Source organism: Lotus japonicus, chromosome 4, assembly GCF_012489685.1.
Source record: "Lotus japonicus ecotype B-129 chromosome 4, LjGifu_v1.2".
In the NCBI taxonomy this organism is placed as follows: Eukaryota; Viridiplantae; Streptophyta; class Magnoliopsida; order Fabales; family Fabaceae; genus Lotus; species Lotus japonicus.
Window position 1 is genome coordinate 49,699,272 of NC_080044.1, and position 17,150 is coordinate 49,716,421.

General features: G+C 36.6%; 2 protein-coding genes and 1 non-coding gene across 3 annotated transcripts; all 3 read left to right on the forward strand.

Moving 5' to 3' along the window:
• Positions 1 to 3,201: 3,201 nt before the first annotated feature.
• LOC130714679 (probable protein S-acyltransferase 14) lies at positions 3,202 to 7,356 on the forward strand. Its single transcript, XM_057564601.1, has 7 exons — positions 3,202 to 3,671; positions 3,858 to 4,086; positions 4,188 to 4,279; positions 4,675 to 4,798; positions 4,885 to 4,970; positions 5,076 to 5,141; positions 6,593 to 7,356. Exons 1-7 carry the CDS (start codon positions 3,453 to 3,455, stop codon positions 6,719 to 6,721), a joined length of 945 nt encoding a protein of 314 aa, XP_057420584.1. The 5' UTR covers positions 3,202 to 3,452; the 3' UTR covers positions 6,722 to 7,356.
• TRNAF-GAA (transfer RNA phenylalanine (anticodon GAA)) lies at positions 3,203 to 3,275 on the forward strand. Its single transcript has one exon. It is a non-coding gene; the product is annotated as a tRNA-Phe (tRNA).
• A 4,918-nt stretch (positions 7,357 to 12,274) lies between the features above and the next one.
• LOC130713878 (uncharacterized) lies at positions 12,275 to 16,225 on the forward strand. The gene is made up of 7 exons (XM_057563697.1): positions 12,275 to 12,457; positions 13,186 to 13,622; positions 13,736 to 13,920; positions 14,001 to 14,081; positions 14,218 to 14,293; positions 14,412 to 14,486; positions 15,783 to 16,225. Exons 2-7 carry the CDS (start codon positions 13,217 to 13,219, stop codon positions 15,971 to 15,973), a joined length of 1,014 nt encoding a protein of 337 aa, XP_057419680.1. The 5' UTR covers positions 12,275 to 12,457; positions 13,186 to 13,216; the 3' UTR covers positions 15,974 to 16,225.
• The last annotated feature ends 925 nt before the right edge of the window (positions 16,226 to 17,150 follow it).

Consider the following 17,150-nt stretch of genomic DNA (forward strand, 5'->3'; position numbering starts at 1 on the left):
CACCGTCGTCTCTTCTCCCTTGTACCAGCGAGCACCGTCGCTCCACCATCACCCCCATGAACGACGTGAAACAAAGAAGAAACGCCTCCAACCACCGTCAACTTATCTCCTGCTTTCCAGCGAGATGGCTGAGCCAATGATGAAACCAACCCCACGAATGAACTCCCCTTGAAGCCAGCTTCAAAACCCCTCAACCAATTTGATGATCGGCCGCAGTTGACTCCGGCGACCGCCGCCGGCGCCGCCATCCCCGTCCTCTCTGGTGAGCTCTGTTCTGGAAAAGGAAGGTAATTTCTCGAAGCTCTCGACTTCCTCTTCTCGATCTTTGGTGTAAAGGTTCGATCTTGGGTCATAGTTGGTGGTTTCTCTTCTTCATCTCTTCTAGGTTTGATATAATGTCCTTGGAGTAATCAGAACGTGATGATATGCATGTGTTGTGAAGGGGATCTATGGCTTCAATCTTGGAATACAACTAAAATTGATCTTGTATTCTTGGAGATGGCTGAGGAGGTCATGGTGGTTGTGGGCTACAGCAGGAATTCGACGGTGGTTGTGGGTGAGGGGGGAGATTTTAGCTCTATATGATGCTTCTTCTTCTCTGGGTTGCTGGAAAATTGGGTATGAGCCAAAGTTGGAGTTTTTTTTTTCTGGGCATGGTTTGGGGTTTATGGAATCAGTATGAGGTTTGGGGAGATTGTGAGGTTAGGTGTTGGGTTTATGATGAGCAAAACACTGATGTTATTGTTGAATTGCAGGTGAGGTTGCCTTGCCTGGTGGTTGTTGTTGAATTGCAGGTGAGGTTGGCTTGGATCCTTCTCTTGTTATTGTCATCACTCTGCTTCTGCTGTTGTTGGAATTGCGGGTTGGAGGAGGAGGATGAGGGTGGATCTTGGATTTTCTTGGTTTTGCGGATCTGGGTGTGGTGTTGTTGGATTTTCTGGGTCTTCTGATGAGGGATTATTAGTGATTATTAGATTAGGTTTTTATTTAGATAAGAGATTTTATTAAGTTTTTTATTTTTTATTTATTTATGCTTTAATATATGAGTTGGAATTAAAAAATAATGTTTTATAATTTTTCAATTTAAAAAAATTATAAATGCCACGTGGAATTGATAATTAGGGTAAAATTGAAGGCTGGCACACTTTGGCCTTAATTGAATTAAAAAAAAAATTCTAGGGACCCAATTTGATGCAAAATTTTTCCAAACCCTGGATTTGATTCCCTTTACAATTACAGGGGCCTTCTGATGTATTAAGCCTTAAAAATCAAAAGTGCATTTTACAAGCATACCATCGCACACTTGGAAGATTTTTGGGTCTGACAACATAAAAAGAGGAATTGTGGGAGACTTCATTCATATTACTTCTTATAGATTTCTTAAAAAAGTGGTAAGAACATTGGACATTCTTGTAGGGGCATGGGCATGAGGAGGATGATCATGAAGATGAAGAAGTTCGGGGAGGAAATGAATGAATAAGGTTAGCAATGGAACGAGGGCTCATCGCATAAGCAGGCAAGTGGAAGATAAAGATATATGGCATAGAGGTAACTACTAATAGAGCCTCATGTCGATGCAATACAAACCACAAAAGGTGTGTTATCCTTGGTATGTACAAACTTTTGTCACAAGGTTGATAGTTAAATCTCCTAGCACAATGAAATGGACTATAAAATGGGTTACTGTGGAAAGCCTAGATCCCTATCCAAGCCTAGAAAAGATGATAGCCGTAGAGGAAAGGATGTGAGACACACCGGAAACGATAATAACAATAGTTAAGTAAGTAATAAGTCTCAAACCCAATGCGATGATCATCACAAAAAAAGTCTAGAAATCATATAAACAATCACACAAGTCAATCAATCATCGCAATTAGTCACATCAAGTTGACCTAAATTCTCAAATTTCATACCCCTCTTGGGCAACTCGTTAACCTGCGTTGCAATTTTCGTTGACCTCATATCCTAGCAATTAACCATGCCATTGACCCTCTTTTGTCGAAATTGTCGCCCTATAAATCATTCACAACCCAAAGCGTTCTTCCTCCATTCACCCTAACTACCACCACATCCAAGCCTCTACTTGGAACCTCATGGAAAACCTCTTTGCCCAACTAGACATGCGTCCACTTCGTGACCAAACATCCCATAGATGAAACGAATGAGGTTCAGGCCTTCATACTCCACTTTTTATGTTGTGTTATGCATCATAAACTTCAAGACCAATGTTTTCCGCATATCCACCTCTACACATATCCAAGCAAACATTCCCCTCTTTGTCGTCATGACCAGACTCTCCCCTCCATCCTTCAAATGAAGTGGGTTCCCATTTGTTTTGACGAACCTGCCCAATACGACACACCTATATGCTCCACAAAATGTAACCGACTAACCGTCAAAATACTCGATATGAAAGCTAGCTATAAGCACCTACACAACCACCATCTTCAACTCATCATCGAAAGGAAATAATTTTGATTGCCATTGCTGGACCACCAAGTAATATCCAAGGATTATCCAAAGACCGCCGCAATCGAAGACACTCATATCTCACATTTTCTTAAAACCTTACTAAGAAGTAGTTGTTTTCCACGTCAATAAAATTTATCAACCCTAATAATTGCCTGAGTTTCACCAACACTTTATAAGCACATACTATACTATTTTTTTTCTAATTCTTATTTTCTTTCTTTATCTCTCATTTTTATTTAGATTAAGTGTTGATTAGACACTTTCCTTTTCGCACACCATGCACTTTGTGAGATTTTTAATTGAATTATATTTATTCATTGCTTCACATTATTTTATGACCAACTTTTGTGGCCATGAGCATTATTACCATACTTTTTTTTTGTCAACTGAATTACAGTATTATTAAACTTAAAAGATAAGGTTATTTAGCGGATCAAACGTCAATATCACCTTGAAGAGGATTGAAATGGTCAGCACTTAGCACTTATTAAGTGATGTTGCTCTCAGCATTATTATGCTAGCTTTTGCCTTTATCGATAATTCCAATTCTACCTATCCCCCTCGAGTGGCGTGTCTCATCTTTGACTTGTGCTTAGATGATTGAAATTGGGCAAGTCTCATCTTTTACTTGTACTGGGTCTTTGACCCTCCAAATTATCAAGAAAGGGAATACAAGTACTGACCCATCCAGTATGTGCCATTATTAATTTTAAGTACAAGAATGCCACAAGCGGGGATAGCTCAGTTGGGAGAGCGTCAGACTGAAGATCTGAAGGTCGCGTGTTCGATCCACGCTCACCGCATAATTTTCTCTTTTTTCTTTCATTCTCTATTTTATTTTATACAATTTTTTATTTATCTTCACTTCCAGCAAGCAAGCACAGAAAATGTGTGGAACCGAACTCGCAAACCCCAATCCAACATGAAAACTGGCATTCATTCTTGTTTGATTTTCATGGTTCCGATGGCGGAGTAATCGAATGGGCAGACTCGGAGGAACCGTGGTGATGTCGTGGAACGTTTTCACATTATGTACGAGGCTACGATGTCTGGGTTCCGTGATGATCCTCTTCGTCCTCGCAATCATAGCATTCACCTACTACACTCTCGTCCTCGCTATCTACGGACCCGCTCTCTTCCACGGTGGTGGCCTTCGTTCCTTAACCGCTTTCACCGTCCTTCTCCTCTTCCACGCTCTGGTTCGTACCAAAACATTGTTCTCTAATCTCCTCTATTCTCTTCTTTAACAAAGAGTGAATGTTAATGTAGGTTAGGGTTAGGGTAGTTTAATGTTGGAACTGTATTGAATTGAGTTGAATTAAGTTAATTAACTAAAAATCACCATGACATGTAATTTCAGTTAGTTCATTGCCTTGCCTGTGTAGCTGGTGATGCTGTTATGGAGCTACTTTGCTGTTGTTTTCACGGATCCCGGGCGCGTGCCTGGGAATTGGAGGCCTAATATTGACGAGGAGACGGGTGATGTGGATCCGCTGGTGGAGTCTTCTGGTTTGCCTTTGAATGGGGCTGTTGGTGAGGAGGGAATTCGGAGAATTCGGTACTGTCGGAAGTGTGACCAGTTTAAACCTCCTCGTTGCCACCACTGTTCTGTCTGTGAGTTCTTTTTTCAGTGACTGGAATTTAGTGTGTGCTTGTATTTCTGAGTGGAGTGGGAACTTTGGCTAATGCTGGTGTTGGTTGTTTTTTGATTTCAGGTGGGAGGTGTGTTCTGAAAATGGACCATCATTGCATTTGGGTTGTGAATTGTGTGGGCGCATTGAACTACAAGTATTTTCTTCTTTTCTTGGTATGTTACTATTTTGGGAAGCCAACTCTCGCCTCTCTAAAGAAGCTTGTTTTAATTGATATATTTAGTGCATATATGGATTATAGATTAAGAGTATGTTTGTGTTGTCACTAAAAACCCTCAAAGGATGTTCACTTGAATGAATTCGGATATGTTTGGATACTCGTTGGCAGTTGGCACTGTGCAAATAGAGGTTAGCACTCACTTCGAGACAAAAAGAGAACATAATTCTTGTTATGGATTGGGATGGAGTCCGTTCAAGTTGCACCCAAATGGTATCCAAACAAACATAGAAATGGAATTATCGATAAAGGCAAAAGCTTAAATAAAGAGAACTGATTATAGTAATGCAAGAGACTAGGAGTAAACTAACACCTTTTGATGTATATCTGCAGTTTTACACATTCCTTGAGACAGCTCTTGTCACTTTATCATTATTGCCATATTTTATGGCATTTTTTACTGATGAAGATATTTCTGAACCAGTAACAACCCTTGCAGTGTCCTTTATTGCATTTGGTGAGTTCTTGAAAATTTAATGTGATTATTAATCTCTTGTCAGTATTCTTATCTTATTCATAACCATTATTGTTCCATTGATGCAGTTTTGAACTTAGCTTTTGTACTAAGTATTTTGGGCTTCATGATTATGCACATTTCATTTGTGGCAGCTAATACTACTACCATTGAGGTAACTTCATGTCTTCAAATTTGTTTTTTATTTCCATTTAGTTAGTTGTGCCTTTGATATATTGTCTAGTATATTTCTGAAGTTTTCAAATATGGAATTTTTCAGGCATATGAGACAAAAACTACTCTCAAGTGGCATTATGACCTAGGTTGGAGGAAAAATTATGAGCAGGTGAATCTATTTTCTCATGCGTAATGTGTTTCCAGGGAAGGCTTTCTTTAATTTAGGATAATAACTAATGTCTTGAAAAGAGAGTTGGCAATTGAAATATGGGATAACAGAAATGTACCAGCTGGTCTTGAAGCATTAGAATTCATCATGTTGATCCGCCTTGCTCTTAAAGCCTAATGTTTTGTCAAAATGAGCTTCAGACCTTAATGCATTAATAGTACCAATAATCCATATTGCCATAGGGGTGCATGATTGAGATTGGAAATTTTCAGTTTTTCTCCTGAAATGGGCTATGATCATTTTAAGTTAGCCCAAGTACAGAAGGTAACGGCAAATGTTGAATTTTGTGACTATGTACTGTGTTGATAACTGACATGCTATACATGCATAGCTCTTTTGGTAAGTTACATATTCCTTGAACCAAAGGCTCAGTCCAAAGTGCATCTTGTGACTGTCTTTAAGGAGATAGCATGTTTTGGCTTTGATCCTTCCGTATGCATTCTTTAATTTGATGCAGGATGAAGTGGTCATGATTGTGGGCTAAACTGTAAGGATAAAGAAACCCTTCCCAACTAGTGGTTAATGATAGAAATTCCTTTGTGATTTAAAACTCATTCATGCATTTTGTGGGAGTTCTAACACATGCACAAGGGGTTAATTTTACTCTATGTATGGTTTGGTAATGGACTTCAGTTGTGGAGTTTTGAACCATTGGTGAGTTTTCTGCATTGATTTGAAATAGTTCTCGTATGGTTTATGGACTAATATGTTTTAATTTGGCCTAATCCTGATTTTAATATGATTTATAAAGGGGATTATACATTTATAAAATGTTTTTCCCCTTAATGATGTTAAGTTTCTTCTACATTCCCTGGTCTTGAGCAAAGACCTACCCTCAGACTGTGATATTGACTACTTTGCCCATCCTTTTCTCTTTTCATTTGTCTCTACTTTCTCTATTTAAAAATAACGTGAACAGTACAAATTTATAGTCCATGCATCTAAAGGAGGAAAAAAAAAATCTTATTTCAGCCATTAATTGAATGCAAATTATTGTTTCATAGCACCCCAAAAAACATTGGTTGATTGGTTTAAAATTGAGTGATTAAATTTTGTGAAGTAGGTAGTGGATGATATGCCATATGATCAGATACACCATCTACATATTTGGCTCCTCTAAGATGTGATGACTGTTGAATTTGTGACACTATGTATGCGCATCTACGATATATTATAAAGTTATTGAAATCCCAACTGTTGATTTTCTGATTAATGGCTTTAACACCGTGCTTTATTCTCCAAAATGCATTCTTCACTATGGAGGAGGTAAATCCTCATTCTACAACTATAAGTTGCATTAAGCAGTTTAAAGAATATTTACTCAGTTTGATGCATTAGTTAGGAGTAACTTCACGGTTTTTTTTTTCATGAAGTTGTGGACATTTTCTCAGGTATTCGGCACCGATAAAAGGTACTGGTTCATTCCTGCATATTCAGAAGAGGATTTAAGGCGAATACCAGCATTACAGGGTCTTGAGTATCCAACAGAGCCTGATGCAGTAGCCCTCCAGCAGTTATAACAAACAAGATTTCAGCTATGATTGAAAATCCAACCACCATTTCTCCCTGCTAGAGTTTTTGAGCTAGTAGTTTGCAGTAGATGTGAGTATGGCTATGGGATGAAGATATAGTTGTTGGTTAAATGTTAGCCCATGTAAATCAGTCAATGGGATGGGCAGTCATTGCTATGAACAAGAAGTGTGTTGATTGTGTTTGGTTATCCGCTCACAACAGTGCAGACTGCAGACAGACGTGCACAAAATATGAACAAAACTCTTGTTACATGTAGGGTTGAAAGTTTGTTCACGTTGCTCTCAGCTGGTATGTAAATACATACTAAGTCATTTAGTTCTGGAGTCAGGATGTCGTTCTTCTTGTTGTACTTTGAGTGTGGAGTTAATTCAGCATATATTGACACTGAGTATTAGAATCCAGCAGTTCTGAGTTCTCATGTATATATTGTGACTGTATTTTCTTTCCCAGGCTAACTGAATAGGATGTATTCAGCTCTGATTTGTGAGGTTTCAATTTTGGTGTGGCTTGTGAGGACTGTTAAAGGTATAAGAATGATGGTTTATACACTTAAGAGAGGTGAAGCTTCAAAAAGCATCAATGCATCATACATGGTAAAGATTTGCCAAAAAGAAATTTTCAATCATTCAGTTTTATTCATTCACTTTAAATCAAAACAACTTCTCATTTATTGGGAGTGACATGCAACTATTTCTCGAACAAGTAACGATATCCGTTAACAACCAAAAAAATTGTGAAAGACGATTGAGTGGAATTCATTTCCACTTGATAACAAAATAGTGAGTTCAAAAGTTTTATTTATGAGAAATGGCATCTTTTAATATTTCTTGTGTTGGACAATTATAAAATGTTGGTGATCTCAAAATTATAGAAATAATTATATTAATGGAAACATTCATTTTCCACTTAAACTTCAACTAGAGTCTATAAGTGGGTTCAACACGGTGGGTTAACCCACTTAACCTGTCAGGCTTAATATGGTGGATTGGATGATTCAGCTCATCGATCTCCCCTGCCCAATCCATTGAGTCAATACAAAGTGAGGCGGCAAACTTGTCATTTTTTTTTAATTTTTTGGTGGGGTGGATTGGGTATTCAAACCCTATTTTATGAGCGGGTCAAACCACCTTACTCTACTAGAGATGTGTTAAAATGAGGTAACTTCAAAGTCGTTTCATATATTTAGGTAATAAATTCAAGATTATTCTTTCGAGAGTGAGATATATTCATGGGAGTTCATCTTGAGTTCTTTTTTACACAAACATTCATTTGAATTCTGCCAAATCAAAAACTATGTTTTTATTTTAACTAAAACTAAGAATGAATGTAACTCTCTCATACATGACATACATTGATTGGATATTAGCAAAACTATTTTACACTGACACTACATATCAATTAAACTCAAATAAAAAACATAACGCTAAAGAAGAAGCAATTGTTTATAAAGCACAAATAAAACAAAATAATTATTCCATTCCAATACACCATTTTAATTCCAAATCCATATTAAAATGATTCTACATGTACTTATTAAATATTATTTAATCATTTCAACTCTCTTATATAACTTCACATTTAATTTTTATATTAATTGGATGGCAGTGTAAAACTATTTTACAATGACACTACACTGCATATCGATTAAACTCAAATAAGAAACATAACTCTAAATAAGTAACAACTGTTTATAAATCACGAATAAAACAAAATAATTTTTCCATTCAATACATCATTTTGATTTCAATTCCATATTAAAATGATTCTACATGTACTTAAGGGTGGAAATAAGCTAGACTTTGCTTAAATAGGCCTGACAAGTTTCAAAAATTCAAGGCCTAAGCCCAGTCTATTATTTATCATAAGTTTTTTTTTTTCGGCCTAAGCCTTGACCTGTTGAAAGTCTAGCTTGGCCTGGTAGTTTTTTTTTTTCACAATAGCTTCGTAGCCAATTTAAAGGCATGATTTATCATATAACATTCAAGTATACCAACAAATCTATTTGTAAACATGTCAACATACTTATAGCTAACGAGAAAAATATAACAATATCTTTATATCGTCTGAGTCAAAGTCATCAGTCTCTATCTATAGTTTATATGGTTAAATAATTATCTAGTCTAACATACTTAAACACTAGAAATTAAACCCGTGCGTTGCACGGGTTTGTTTTTAAATAGTAATTTTTAATAAATTTATATAGAGGTATAAAAAAATGTAAATGGAAGAACCTTTGAAATATCAAATTAATACATATTAATTATAATTATATTGAAGAAGTTCATTAAAACTTTATTGTGCACTACATTTTTAGTATATTGTGAATATTTTTCATTTTTCTCGACAATAAGTATATTCAATTTGGTGTTGTTCAGTGGCGGAGGTAGGGGACTGAATCATGCCACAGTCACCCCTAGATTTTTTATTTTGCTTACTAACACTATGTAAACACTTACGTAGCACCACCCGAAAAAGTTATATAAATTTTACATGTAATTAAATGTTTTCTCTGTTCTAATATCTCTTCTTTCAAGCAATTTAATGCGGGCATGATTGTGTGATACATGTACTATCCCATATCCTAGCTGCTTATTTTAAATTATTTAAGTGTAGATATTCCTTTGACATTAGATTGAATCTCAATTTTTTCTTCAATTTCATATCCATTTTTTTCTTCTTCTATTTCTCACCTCTTTTTCTAACATAGCACACATCATATCTCTTAATTTTCTATCTTCTCGTTCTAAAAAAATAAACTCAACTAAAGTTTCTAGCTACGTTATCATTTTCTACTCTTAATTTTAGCAGGTGTAGTCAGTGTAAGGATGCTACCTCTTTTCTTATTTTCTCCGGTTCCCATATTTTGGAAAGTTAAGAAAAACAACTTATAGTTTAGGCGGTTGAAGAGGCATATTAAAAAGAAAAAGTAACTTGTTAGTTTCTGTTTTTCTACTTTGCTATGTGTGCTTGATGCCACCATCTGATGTACTGGATCTTCCTTTTTTTTATACAATTTGGATTTAAAAAAGAAAAAAGTAACTACTTTTGGGTTTGGGGCATTGAGGTTGGTTTTCTAATTTTATGCCAGTGGCAAGCCAAGCAAGTATCTTCAGTACTTATGTAATTGGAGCCAATTTGAAGTCATATTTTTCAATTGATTGAAATCTTTAAAATTTGTTTCCTATTCTCTATTATAATTGTTCACTCATTTTATGGTCACTGTAGTTATTTATAGATCCAGATTTGGTGCTAGGGAACATTTTGAGTAGTACGTACTTCCAAATTTGGCCAATGATGTGTTGGTGGCATAAAGAAGTTCTTTTAAAGTCACTTGCACCAACTTCTAAAAGTATATTTCTATGTTGTTGGACATTTGTTCTCTTTGATGGATTGAATTGGGTTGCTATTTTTTTTTTGTCCATAATGACAAATATGTAGGACAATATTGAGGAGTGGAAGATTCCTATTCTTATGAAATCTTAAGTGAAGAGTACCATGAGGTATTATATTTTACACTTACGAATTCAGTGATCATAGAAATTTATGTGGTTCACATTTTGTTGTTGGCTGGAAAGGTAACTTGGCAAAAGTTTCCTTTCTGTTAGGTGTTGTGTATTAGTTTTTTTTATGTTAATGAGTTGTGTCACATAGATACACAAATGATGATGTATTTGAATGATTCAATTGGATGAACAAAATAGTATAGAAAAGCATAAGAGAGACTATAAAGTAGTTAACTACCTGATGAAGCAGCAAACACAAATTTTTTTCCAGCCCTTAGCCTTGCAATGATTGTCCTGTAGAGAAAGTTTTTTTCTAGTACCTCCATGTCGTAAACAAAGTAGAGCCCTCTAGTATTGATGGTTACCGCGTGTATAACATGGTTGTATATTTTTCTTTGCTGCTCATTTAGTAATGAATGACATCTTTCGTGCTTCTCTTCTCTAATAAGTGTGTTGTCCAATGTTTCTATTGCTGAGTTCTGGCAATGGAATTCCATCAAAACCAATGAGATATTACTTACGACTCTTGATCAAAATCTTCTCAATTTCAATCAACTAATGTTATAAAAAATGACATACTTGTTGAAATAGCTAGTGATGGTCTCCATTGTTTTCTCACTTTGATGGAGTTGATATGTATGACTTAAGTGTGTGAGTGATTTGTTTATATAGAGATACACAATAGATGCATAATTTAATTTAATCCATTGTATTATTTTTAATGTAGGTAACTGAAAATTCTTTAATTTTTTTTTCAGTTTGGAAGTTGCAGTACTCCCACATGATTGTATAATGCAGGTTACGAAATCTGAATGATTTCCTTAAGGAGGTAACTGTTAATATATGAATAGTCCGTCTCAGTTACAAAAATTGATAAGAAATGATTCACATCCTGTGTTCTATAAATGTCCATCTTTTAATTAATAAGTTGAATAACTTAGTTACTGAGGTTGTTACGAAATGGTTCACCGTTCACATCATGTGTTCTAGAAATGCTTCCTTTTAATAGCCTTTTATTACATGATGAAGGTTACGACCTTTTAATAGCTTTTTTTCACTGCTTATATGAGCTTTACATATATTTTAATTTTAATAGCCTTTTTACTTATACTAAATAGCCTTTTAATAGCATTTTTTACATAATGCAGGTTATGAAAACGGTTACGAAATACTAAGTTGAATAGCCTTTTGTTCAACTTCATTGCTTAATGTTGCTTAAAAACACTTTATTACTTAATCTATTTAATACTATGCTACTAAGCTCAAGTGAGCTTTACATATATATATAGATGCCCGTAAAAAAACATACTTAAACATATAAATAAGTAAAAAAAAATATAATTTTAAGATATTATAATAGAAATTCAATGTAAAAGTAATAAAATAATTTTTTTTTTAAATAGACCGACCTGTTAGGCTTACAAGGCTTCATAAGTGACATAAACCTGATCTTTATAACTGAAACGACTTTTTAAAAAGCATTAGCCTTGTTTATTTATTAATTTAGCCTGGTCTGGCCTGAGCCTGATGTAGGCCAGACAATAAGTCACTGTCGGCGGTCTGACCTACTTCCATCCCTACATGTACTTATTAAATCTAATTTAATCATTTAAACTCTAAAATATAATCATATTTAATTTTCATATTTTTAATTTTAATTATATAAATTAAATAATTACTTTTTATATTTCATTATAACAAAAAAAAAAGTTTATAGTCGAGGGCGGTGGATGGCCCATTTGGTAATTTCAAAACAAAGCCCAACGATTTTTGGTAATATAGATTCGTCCCTGTTGGTGGATGGTACCTTCCTTCCGGGAGTTGGGTTTGACACCCCACCTATGGGGCTTGGCACCCCACTTTATCAAATACGGAATTTAAAATTCCGTATTCTCCCTATTGAATACGGAACTTAAAATTCCGTACTGCATTTAAGCATGCGTGTCACATTTTCAACCACTCATTATATACTAAAACATATACGGAATTTTATTTTCCGTATTGATACGGAACTTTAAATTCCGTATTTAATAAAGTGGGGTGCAAAGCCTAAGGGGTGGGGCACCAAACTCAATTCCCCTTCCTTCCACAGAATTCTGGAAGAAAAGAAATCTTCATAAATCCTTCTCTCCAATTTCTTCTGTACCTGATAATCAATCACAGTTCGTCGACGATCCTTTCCGCTTCTCCATCTCTACTCTCCTGTCTATTTCCTCTCAGGTACTTGTTTCTCTCGTCACAGGCCTCTGAATTTTGTTCATGTTGATCTCTTTTCGTTTCGCACTAGCTTGTTTCGCAATCGTACCTGTAGTTTGTTTCATTTCACCGATCCTCATGCTTAATCGAGTTGTTGCGTTGTTGTTTTGGTTTGTTGATTCCATGTTTGGTTTTGCTGTTCCTTAGGTTTTTCTGGGAATTATGTTGTTGATTCATGCAACTATTGTTTGAATCAAGTATCTGCGTTTGAAAAAATGAGTTAGGTTAGGTTAAACCCTACGTTATCCCCGCAGGAATCAAACCAAAAAGAAAAAAGAATTAGATCATAATAAGGAATTGAGGATTATTACTAGTTATGCAGCACAGACTCTAATACGGTCACCGCGTGTATATAATTGAGGATTATATACAAATTAACTTCCTAAGCTCTATGCCAATGAGCTTCATATAAAAGATATTTTATTGTTTGCCTTAAAGAAATTAATATAAGTGTCCCAGAAGGTCTTGCCAACAAGACGTGTCGGATTTCTTTGTCTTGAAGTGTCCGAGCTGAAGAAAACAATTGCTCAAACACAACAAATATGTGTGTGATATGTGTCATGCGAGTGTCGGGTGTTTGTGTTGTGTCAGTGTCCTACACTGGGGCCATGCTTCTTATATTACTATTTGTATGGTTTGTACATTATTTGTGGTTGCAATTTAATTATCCTTCATGGATCATGTACCTGCAGTAAAAACTGCACAAAGAGTTAGATAGACAGAATGCAAGGGCGCAGAGGTGGCAGGGATCCTTTCTCCGACTTTGGTGACCCTTTTGGTGGTTTTGGAGGCTTTGGTTCCTTTGGACCTCCCAGGAGTTTAATCTCAAACTTCTTTGGGGGAAGGGATCCATTTGAGGACCCTTTCTTCACCCGTCCTTTAGGGGGGATGTTCGAGTCTAGTCCCTTTGGTGGTCCTGCTGGATTTCCTTTTCCCCCGAATATGCAGCCATCTGGGTTTCTTACGCATCAACCTCCAGAGCCTAGTAGGGGAAGGGGCCCGATCATTGAGGAATTGAACTCTGATGATGAAAATGAGGAAGCAAAGGAAGTGAAGAAAGACAATCCAAGAAAACATAGTAGATCAGAAAATGAACCCTTTGTTGAACATCCAGATGGTGGTCTTGAAGGTAATGTATGTTTTGCATTAAGCAGTTGGTGCTTTTGCTCTATCTCTCTTAAAACTGGTAGCTTGGTTTTGTTTGGGCTGATTTTTTTTTTTGGTGTGGTTTTTCTCTAACAGGGAAGAAGAGCAGACATTTGCAGGGTAGACATGATTACAACAGGTTCAATATGGAGCTGCAGCCGCAGCCTCAGCCTCAGCCTCAAACTCGCAGCTTCTCCTTTCAGAGCTCAACAGTCAGCTATGGTGGTGCAAATGGAACATATTATACTTCATCGAGGACAAGGAGGAGCGGGAGTGATGGAGTAAGTGTTCCTTTGATTAAAAGCTATACTGGATCCATGATTTTTGTGATGTTTTTCTGATGCCATCTTCATTGTGTTAGGTGACCTTTGAAGAGAGCAAGGAGGCTGATAGCTCGACAAGGCAAGCTTCTCACAGAATTTCTAGAGGCCTGCACGGAAAGGTATTCATATACCATTCCCTTTGCTTTGGTAGCAATTGTGTATTTAATTGGTTTGATTTCAGGGTAACTTCCAACTGTTTTCCTATGATGTCCTGTACAAATTTATTTTATTTTACTTATATCTGATGTTTTACAGGGACATTCCCTCGCAAGAAAACTCAACTCAGATGGTAAGGTGGATACTATGCAGACTTTGCACAATCTAAACGAAGGTTCGTTAAGTATCTTGTGGACTCATTTATTTTTTGTGATGTGATATGACAACTACTTTAATAGTTCTATACCATTGTCAGTCAGCATTACTGAAGGTTTTGGGTTGTGATTTTGTAGATGAACTTGTTGGATTTGAAGAAGAATGGAAAGGAAAGGGTCAAAAGTACTTGCCTGGATGGGTTGGTAGTATTGGTGAGTAATTGAGTCTCCTTTGTGCCACTTTAGGAATGGTGGTTTTGATGATTAATTTCTAAAAAATATATTTTCATTTTATCAGAGAATGATGACAGTTTTATGTTCACATATTTGTCCCACATATTTTCATTTTCTGAAATATATATATATATATATATATATATATATATATATATATCATTAACCTTGTTTTACAAAACCCAGTACAATGGAACGAGCAAAATAGGGAGAAATCCCATACCAAAAGTCAGCCTATGTATGGCGCACCTGTGTGTGTGTTGTAGTATACATCGCTAATATGGGTTGTCAATTGCGAGTATAATGGCGCTATACCGTTGCGTAGCGGCCCTTAGCCGCTCCTAGTTATTGCGTAGCGGTGAAGTTCAGTGTAGCAGCTGTTGAGGCTGCTAAAGGAGAGGAAATAGTAGCCATAGTGGTGATTATTTGGCTGCTTTTTGCTGGAGTTGATAATAACCCATAAACAACCCACAAAAAGTTCATGTTAGGGCATTTTGGGGAGGTATTTCAGGGTTTTTGCTTCGGAAACATACTGAACATGGTCTAGTTTGAGGAGGATGATGGGGAAGTGACAGAGAACTTTCATGGCCTTTTTTACCTTGACTTTCTGGTACTATTATGTTTTGTGTAAGACACCCATGACTTTTTTATGTTAGTGTCATAAATTAGTATTTTTAATCATTTATATGTGTATAGTTATATTATATAAATTATACAAAAAAATCAGCATAGCGGGCACCGGCCATCCCACTATGCGCTATACCGAAATAGCATTTTTGTTGCCGGCCGCTCCGCTGTTATCCGAGATTGGCAACACTGATCACCTTTCAGACATGTTTTGAAAAATGTTTTTGACTCGCATACACAATAGTGTTTGCCAACATCTAGAGGGTTTAAAGAGAAATGGCTTTTGCATAGGTGCATGGTTGTGAACATTTTATCATGTCATTGGAAACATTCCTTTTTTGTGGACTTTTTCCCAGCATTGTAAAGAAAACTAAATAGTTCTAGAGTGTGAAGAAGCTCCTTACTCATTCTTTGTTCATCTATATTTTTTTAAACAAAGTCTATGATTATTAAAAAAATGCAAAATCAAAACCAAAGACCTTTACTGTGGTCTGGCATTATGACATTGTAATAACTAGTAACAATCACTCGCGTGATGTTTATGTACTTCTAAAATACTTTCAATGTGGCTGCTGAGTAATTGTTTTCCTTCCACTAGAAGTATGCTGTTTGTTTGTGATCTTTAATTTGTGCTTTTTGGTGTTTTAGGAGCTGATCATAGTGGACAAGCTCAGCAGGCCCGGCAGGGAGGTTGGATGCTCCCTTCTCCGGAGCACTCTCATCCTGGTGGGTCGACTGAAGCTAGGGGAAAAGTCGGTTCTTCCCGCTCACAGGAGAGGATAAGGACAGATTCAAGAGATAAGGGTTTGTATCATCCAAGAGAGCAGAGGCGAAATTAAGGCACCATTGTTGCTGTCTCGCCCTTTCATGTTGTTGCCTCTTAAGTGTGTTTCTTCCTTGCTTTCCTATTATGTGTATGGTGATTTTGGCCTTAGGTGTTATGCCTTTGGTAGGCTGGATTTGAACACTGAGATCATAATAGTGATGCTAGTATCTAAGACATGTACATTCTCATACTATGACCTCCTTGTATAACAAACTTAGTAGTTTACATTTACTGCCATTTATACTGCGTGAGGGATTTAGTTGTCTTTTTTTGTGCATGTGGTGCTTGTCTTGTGTCCAGTGCAACTTTTATGCTAGATAAAGGATTCCTCTGTTAAAAAAGGCCCTTGCACCTGAAAATAATGTGAGCTAGTCCGGCTTTCACTGAAAGTTGAGCCAGAGGGTGTGTCCTTAACGAGGCTGGAAACCTGCGAATGTTGATTTACTTGCAGAATTTCCAGACTAGTGAAGTACAAACTTACCTGTGTCCTTAATGAGTAGAGCTGGGTACGCGGGTGGCCCGCCCCGTGTTGGCTCGCCACGCATTTTAGCGGTCCTCTATTTTCCGGGCTATAGCCGCACTAGTCTGCGGTTTCACAGGCCGGTCCGCGGACTTTGGCCTCTCTTACTCTTTTTTTGCCCTCGTAGGCCCGCCCCGCATTGACCCGCCTCGTGCTGGCCCGCTCCGCGTAGGACCGCATTTAGCGGTCCTCTATTTTTCGGGATATAGCCTGCACTAGTCCGCTGTCTTGCGGACTTCGACCCGCTTACTCAATGAGACTGGTACTAGTATGATTTGCTGGCGGAGAGAGATGTATTAGAACTATTGATTAGTGAGTTAGCTAGAGGTGGTTAATTTTTTATGTGAGTTGGTATTGGTCTTTTGATATTTTGTAGTATAAATATGGACCATAGTATCTTCGCAACTATCTTTTTTAATCATAACAATGAATATTTCCTGGTCTACACTCTCTTTTGAGAGTTGTGTGTGTCTCTTTATTCCTAAACCATATTTTCCTTATAAAATGAAAGTAACTGCCGAAGAAAGGCACTAATGAGTAATGACAACATTGAATTGAAATAAGATAAATATTTTTCTCTTTTTTCTTTATTTCATTTATTTCTGATTAAAATTTTGACTACCCAAGAGTTTCATTGTTGATTTAAATTGAGGCTGAATTGGAAAGTATA

What these genes read in the sequence shown, in the direction of transcription:
- LOC130713878 (XM_057563697.1), top strand. Translation starts at nt 13,217, where the DNA reads ATGCAAGGGCGCAGAGGTGGCAGGGATCCTTTCTCCGACTTTGGTGAC. An exon ending in CTAGAGGCCTGCACGGAAAG is followed by an intron (nt 14,082 to 14,217) that starts GTATTCATATAC and finishes GATGTTTTACAG; the next exon opens with GGACATTCCCTCGCAAGAAA. An exon ending in TGGATGGGTTGGTAGTATTG is followed by an intron (nt 14,487 to 15,782) that starts GTGAGTAATTGA and finishes TTGGTGTTTTAG; the next exon opens with GAGCTGATCATAGTGGACAA.
- LOC130714679 (XM_057564601.1), top strand. Translation starts at nt 3,453, where the DNA reads ATGGGCAGACTCGGAGGAACCGTGGTGATGTCGTGGAACGTTTTCACA. An exon ending in AGTATTTTCTTCTTTTCTTG is followed by an intron (nt 4,280 to 4,674) that starts GTATGTTACTAT and finishes GTATATCTGCAG; the next exon opens with TTTTACACATTCCTTGAGAC. An exon ending in AGTGTCCTTTATTGCATTTG is followed by an intron (nt 4,799 to 4,884) that starts GTGAGTTCTTGA and finishes CCATTGATGCAG; the next exon opens with TTTTGAACTTAGCTTTTGTA.